Source organism: Hyaena hyaena, unplaced genomic scaffold, assembly GCF_003009895.1.
Source record: "Hyaena hyaena isolate Hyena2069 unplaced genomic scaffold, ASM300989v1 scaffold_183, whole genome shotgun sequence".
In the NCBI taxonomy this organism is placed as follows: Eukaryota; Metazoa; Chordata; class Mammalia; order Carnivora; family Hyaenidae; genus Hyaena; species Hyaena hyaena.
Genome location: NW_024080815.1, coordinates 38939 through 46472, shown reverse-complemented (window position 1 = coordinate 46472; position 7534 = coordinate 38939). Strand labels below are relative to the sequence as shown.

General features: G+C 37.0%; 1 protein-coding gene across 1 annotated transcript; it reads right to left on the bottom strand.

The window, feature by feature from the left end:
- Positions 1–2862: 2862 nt before the first annotated feature.
- PTH (parathyroid hormone) lies at positions 2863–5853 on the bottom strand. Its single transcript, XM_039240913.1, has 3 exons — positions 5783–5853; positions 3553–3643; positions 2863–3435 (listed from the first exon to the last, which is right to left on the bottom strand). The coding sequence occupies exons 2-3, from the start codon at positions 3636–3638 to the stop codon at positions 3174–3176; spliced, it is 348 nt and encodes a 115-aa protein (XP_039096844.1). The 5' UTR covers positions 3639–3643; positions 5783–5853; the 3' UTR covers positions 2863–3173.
- Between the last annotated feature and the right edge of the window lie 1681 nt (positions 5854–7534).

The window sequence follows — 7534 nt, the reverse complement described above, 5'->3', positions numbered from 1 at the left end:
CATTTTGTCATACACAAAATTAGACTCCAAAACAATAAATACTTAAAAGTGAAAGGTAAAAGTCTAAAGCAGTTAAAAGAGATAATTTGTGACCTAGGGCTGGAGAAAGACTTTTTCAACAAATCTCTCCAAACACAGGGATGCCTAGGTGGTTCAGTCAGTTAAGCACCTGACTCTTGATTTGGGCTCAGGTCATGATCTCACAGTCATGAGACTGAGCCCCGCATTGGGTTCCACACTCAGCATGGAAGCACACTTGGGATTGTCTCTCCCTCTCCCTCTGCCCTTCCCCCATCTAAAAAACATAAACATAAAAATAAAACAAATAAGGCATTTATATTAGAATATTCAAAGAACTCAGAATTAACAGGGCCGGAAAATCAATTAAAAATTGGCAAAGGATATTTTAAAAAAACACAACAGTTCACAGACAGGGAAGCCCAAGTGGCCAGATTGTAGAGAGAAGTTCAATCTCACTAGTATTCAGAGATAGGCAAATTACAACAATGGACTACCACTTAATATCAATGTGACACAACTTTTTATAAATACATATACTTCCAATTATAGGTGGGTATAGACAGAAATGCCTAGTTCTGATGGTGGGAATAGAAATCTTATAAGTGATTCATAGTCTTGCGAAGCTTGTTTATGTATCAGGATTCCACCTCTGGGTAAATATCCAGGGAAATTCTCACACAGTTCCATCAGGAGACATATTTAAGAATACTCGTTGAGGCTTGATACTATATCACCTTTTAGTGCTTACTTACATTAGATGGTAAACTGGAAATCTAAAAACTGCATTCTCCAGACACCTCTGCTGCTAAGATTCTAGAAGAGATTTAGGTTCAGCCAATCATATGCACTCCTGGGAGACTGGGCAGGCATAAGTAAGGTGATTCTGCCACTTCTCCCTTTCTGCTGGCAAGCACTGTTGTGGAGGGGTTTGATTTTGTTGTGCTAGTGTTACCAGATTCTAGCAACAGGGCACACTAGATGCTAAGAAGCAAACGGCTTGCCATCTTTTTTCCTGCAGTTGGTCATAGCAGGTACAATTTGCTTCTGGAACAACGATAGGAAGCAGTCGTCTCCTGATCAGGACAGTCTCAGGATAATAATAGTCAGCTGCTGATATGAGAAGAGAAAACAACTCCCTTGGTGACTTTATGAGTTTTTCCTCCAAGTTTAGCATAGATTCTGTTTTCATCAGCATTCTCAATGATTTTGTAATGAATCCCTTTCTATAAACTAACTGAAGTAGATTCTCTTCTCTGCACTTAAATCAAAGGCTGAGTGATTCCACCAAGATGCTGGACATTTGTTAATATTCTTCTATGTTTTGGAAAATTTACTTGCCATTTCAGTCTCATCTCAATTGTTCCTGCATCAAGAAGATCTGTTCCCTTCTCTGTGTATCATTGTGTTTTGCATTTCACCTGTGATATTGCAATTACTTGCTTACATCTCTGTCTTCCTCTTTAGAACACAAACTCTTTGAGGCCAGGATGAGATCTTAGTCCTCAGGGACATAGACATATTTTTTAAAATGTTTTCTTTTAAATTTTATTTATTTGTTTATTTATTTATTTATTTTTAATATTTTCTCTATTTCTGAGAGAGAGACAGAGAGAGAGAGAGAGAGAGAGAGAGACACAGACAGACAGCATGAGCAGACGAGGGTCAGAGAGAAAGGAGATATAGAATCTGAAGCAGGCTTCAGGCTCTGAGCTAGCTGTCAGTGCAGAGCCCGATGTGGGCTCAAACCCACGAACTGTGAGATCATGACCTGAGCTGGTCACTACACTGACTAAGCCACCCAGGCGCCCCTATTTATTTATTTATTTTTATTAGTAATCTCTATACCCAGCATCAGGCTTCAACTCTCAATCCCAAGATCAAGAGTTGTGTGCTCTACTGACTGAGTCAGCCAGGCACCCCCACAAGGCACATTTTAAGTGCACATGTAGACACTGTATTGGAAAGCACAGAATATAGAACATTTCCATTATTCCAGAAAGTTCTGTTGGACAACATTGATCTAAGTAGAAGAGGGTCTGTATTTTACACTTCTGGAATGTCTTGTATTTTTCTTTCATAATGTTTATCAAAATTAATAATCAATTAATACCTGTCTTTCCTACTAAATTATAAGCCACATTAAGAAAGAAATTGTGTCCATTTTGCATACCAGTTTATGCCCAGTGTCTAATCTAGTACATGACAAATAAAGGATACTAAATTTATATTTGTTAAATGACAAATGGACTAAATCATGTCCTGACAAATACAAAAATTCAGTTCCTTAAAATTTGGGGTCCAGACTAGAAATACAATCAGTGGGTTTGTGTATAGACAAATGCTTTCTCAAGTTTCAGACCACTTTTTTTGCCTTTCCTTGCAAAGCATTTAATTTCCTGCAATGAAGAGAGCAATAGTATGCAGCTAGTGAGGATTCGGGGATCTAGTACTTTGGTAATATTAAAAGGATGATGTCCAAAATATGGGAATGCGAGACACATAATTAAAAAAAAACATTTTGCATTAGTCTTCCTACTCATGATCAATTTAAACATTTTGGCATTTGTCATAACCCCAGAAAGCATTCTTAGTTTTTTTTAAATGTTTATTTATTTATTTTGAAAGAGAGAGATACAAAGCATGAACAGAGGAGAGACAGAGAGACACATACAGAATCCAAAGCAGGTTCCAGGCTCTGAGCTGTCAGCACAGAGCCCAGCGCGGAGCTCAAACCCACGAACTGTGAAATCATGACCTGAACCGAAGTCAGACCATTAACTGACTGAGTCACTCAGGCGCCCTGAAAGCGTTCTTGCAACAAATGAGAAATACTTCACTTAATTCATTTAAAATTATGATCATTAAATTTTTATTTTGCATGGCAAGATGGGAGAGAGGTTAAGAAGTGCAATTTTATTCTTTTATAAATTCTGCAGTAACATACTTTAAAAAGAATAAACAATAGAAATGGAATAATTAAAAGAACTCTTAAATGAATAGCAGTAGAATCAAAATAATCAAAGTTTCAGCTATCATGGTTAGCAATAGATTAGATGCAATTGGCATTGGCAATCTTCAGAGCTTGAGAATGTCAGCAGCATGTAATTTTGTTGCCTTCTCCTGTGCATAGCAGTGCTCTGATATATCTGTCTTCACTGGGATTTAGCTTTAATTAATACATCCACGTCAGCTTTGTCTGCTTCTCCAAGACTTTTTTGATGGTTCTCAACCAGGACATTGTCTTCCTTTTTTCGGGGCCTCTGGGAACCACCATCTCTGTGAGCTATCGAAGCTCCGAGGGCAACAAAGTTGTGTACATCCTGCAGTTTCCTCCGCAGCCATTCCACCCTCTCCATGGAGCTCAGATGTTTGCCCAGGTTATGCATAAACTGTATTTCACTCACAGACCTCTTTCTGGAGGGAAGAAAGGGGGAGGACCCCTCCATTAGTTCCCCGCTTCCCAATCACAAAGCCAACATTAAAAATCCAACTCCCATGTCCTCACCATGCAGAGCAGCTTACAATACTTACTTAACAGGTTTCCCATCCGATTTTGCGAGAAAACAAATTGCAAACATGACAACCATTACTTTAACCATGTCTTTCGCAGACATCATCTTCACTAAAAGGAAAAGAAAAATGGAAGCATTTAAAAATATTTTTAACGTGCCAAAACTGTACAATTAAATTAATAGTTGTTACCTTTACAGCCACACAAGTGTTCCAAGTGTTACTGCAATTGAATTGGTTTTTCTGAAAGACTTTTAGAATCAGCCTCTTTTATTTTACAGATACATCAGTATAATTACATTTACACAAAAATTGACTTAGAAGTTAGACAGCTTAGTTTTCCTTTCTTAAGTATCCTTTTGAGAGTTTTGTGCAAGTTTTCATATGTGAATTTAAGCCACAAGAGAACTCAAAAGGCTTGGTTTTTAGAATTTCCTCCCACATTTTATGTTGGTTATGATTAAATGCTTATAATTTGCTTGAAAATGGCTAATTCTCTTAATTAGGTAAATTGCTAACACTGCTTATTTACTTAGCAAATTTCTTTACTCATAAGTCAACTTCATTTCAGGCACTACAATAATAGCCATAAATAGCAAACGAATAGGCTCTGATTTAGAGATTTTTAACTAATTAATGCACACTTCTATCATTAAAAAGAATGTGCCAAAGTATTTTAAAATCATCTAATCATTAATTAATTGTTTATGGAGTTAGAGCCTCAGCTACATATGGAATGCTTGTCTATCTTATTTGGCTTATTTTATTAATCTTGTTTGAGTATAAATTTTAGCACTTTCCTTCTTTTGCCCATAAAGCTTTTCATCTCAAAATAGAACAGTCTTACCTTAATCTGCACTTCAATAATTGCAAAGCCTATTATTACAGAGGTGCTTTTTCTTAAGGCTTAATGTTCTCCATTTTAACATTTACAGAATGGCTGTGTACTCATATTTTTAAAGGGAAATAGCATTGTTTAGAAGTAGCATAAGAACATTATAATCCACATTTATTTTCACTCTGCAATATAAAACTACTGATGGGGCAACAAATGAATATTCTTCAATGTTAGTTTATGGTAGAAACAAGCACTGTAGATAGAGGATTGGGATCTGGTCCTGGCTTTGTCACATCCACCTACTGACTTACAACATCTCTTCTTGGCTTCCTTGTTTTTTTATTATTATTATTTTTAAGTTTATTTGTTTGTTTTGAGAGAGAGAGAGAGAGAGAGGAGGAGGAGGAGGAGGGACCGAGAGAAGAAGGGAGAGAGAGAATCCCAAGCAAGCTCTGCACTGTCAGCGCAGTGCCCAACACAGGGCTTTATCTCACAAACTGTGAGATCGTGACTTAAGCAGAAATCAAGAGTCAAATGCCTAATGGACTGAGCCACCCAGGTGCCCCGGCTTCCTTATTCTTAGTAGAGAAAAGAGCTTCTTACAAGAATGCCATGAAAAAGCTAAAGAAAGACAGTTGTAAAGCACCCTTAAAATTCACATACAGTTTTCAGAATAGCAAATTTGAAAAGGCTTTATGTAAAGGGAATAAATATCCAGGAGTAAAACTGAGTTTCTCCAACTGTAATACAGATTGAGCTCTCTACGAGTCATAAAACAAACAATCTAGATAAAGATATTCTGCAGGAAAAATGAATTTTAACACAACTGAATAAATTTGTATTGGCTATTTAAATCAGAATTACTCATTCCTCACTAGGCTGTGCGATTTCAAAATTTCCGTAAGATACCATTACAGCATATCATGCCAAATTTTAATTATTTTCTGTGTAATTTCAGATGAGTTTAGAAAAACAAGGCACCTCAAAAGACTTTAATCACAAAAATTTATGATTCAAGAGCATTTTAGCCACATACATTTCTTTTTTGTTAAATATAATTCAGGGGCACCTGGGTGGCTCAGTTGGTTAAGTGTCCAACTTCGGCTCAGGTCATGATCTCAAGGTTCGTAGGTTCGAGCCCCGCATTGGGCTCTGTTCTGACAGCTAGCTCAGAGCCTGGAGCCTGCTTCGGATTTTGTATCTCCCTCTCTCTCTCTGATCCTCCCCTGCTCTCTCTATCTCTGTCTCTCAGAAATAAATAAAACATTAAAAAAATAATTCAAATTCTCCCTTAATAATTTATCTTGAACAAGCAGCATGATATTTGCAGAAAATAGTACACATCACATAATTGCTTCATGGTAACAAAAAAAGCTCAAATGAAATTTAAAAGAAAAAACAAATATTACTCACCACACAAGGTCGTGACAAGATCTTTGAGGTGTCTTGGCAGCTTTCTCCAAGTTGAGTGAACTGGTGAGAGCTGATGAATTGGACTATCGGATAGACCCTCAAGTGTGGCTTTTATATATAGGTCTTCCACTCACCAAAAGAAGCTTTTTATCATCACAGATGACGTCAGTCCTCATTCTTTGGATAGTAACGATAGGTTCAAAGCCACATACACACACACCCATGGGGCGGTGCCCCTCCCTCTTAATCTAAATAATTGAATATTAAAAGGACAACGATGTGGGAGAGGGAAAAGTGTTTATGCAAAGATTTTTAACAAATATTGAAGTGTAAATTGTGACTGGATTAATGAATTTATAAGAAAGACTGATTTCAAAGATTTATGGTAAAGTTATGATTTGAAAATAAAATCTGAAAATCAGTGTATTTGTTATAACCACCTATTGGTATAATTATTGGGAGGGTTGTAAAGAATCACATTATGTTATTCTTACTTTGTGATCCATTTTCAACCAATTCATATTATTCCTGGTCATCTTTCAAAAAAAAAAAATAGACATACTGCTTTTCTTAAGGAAATGTTAAAAATATTTTGAGAAAATGCTCTTTGTAATTAAAGCTTCAAGTATGAAGCTATTTTTAAAATTCATTTAACTTAAATTTCACTTATGCATTTTAATTTGCACAGACGACATTTATAAGCACTAACTATATGCCAGACTTTATACATATTATACCCTTGAGTTTTCACAGCACTCCCTTAAAGTAAATACTGTTATTAGCCCAGCTTTCACATGAGGAAACTGGTTTTGGAAAGTGGAAAAAATGGAATTCAACAAAGGCCTTCATGACTCTGGAGCCATTTTGATTCTTACTACCTCAGTTTCACCCTAGAAATGAAGCCCTATTTTGCATTCCAGTCTTTAATGTCCCTAGCCTTTTGCAGCCTCTTTGCCCAGGGTTTGGGTCTTGATTCTCAGGTTCCCCTGTTGATGATTAAGGGCCTACTCCAAAATCTAATAGAGGCATAGTACTGCCACCTGTCTGATGTCAAATATTGCTACAGCGTCGTCTCCCGCTATCAGTTCAAAACCCCTTGAATGCCCTGGGTGTATTCAGGGCTCATTTAGGCAGCTTACCTCCCACCTAAAGTCCCAGAACTGGATTAGTTTTCGTAGCTCTGGTCCTATCCAGGCTTCATATCCCCTTTCCTGTTAACCGTTGCCAAGGTTCAACTCTACATCAAGGGCAAGCCAGTCCAAGTTTGGACAGTACCTATACAGAGTTTAGAATGAGATACATTTGTCAGTCCTGCTCTGGAAAATTCTCTTCACTGGGCAAATCTTACCTGGTGTGTATGTCTAGACTCCATTTTGGAAGTGCTGAAGACAAAATGCAACATGGCTGGAAGATTGAACCGGGTTGCTGAAAATGTTGGAAAACATGACAAATGCGAAGCAGTTGAAAGAAGTTGGAAAAGTCTGGAAAAGACGTGGGGGTGACTATATAGATGTTTTTAATTTTTTATGGGGCTATCACACAGAAGAAGAAATATTTTCTGTGGTTTAAGGAAGGAAGGACTGAGTGTAATGGTTAAAGATTACAAGAAGGCACATTTGAGCTCAACTTGGATATTTTAATTATTAAAATAAGGACTCAAATACCTTCTTAAGTAATGAGTTCCCCCATTACTGCAAAAGTTCAAGTAGAAGCTACATGAGGATTTTCCAAGGAGATTATAGAGATTCATAT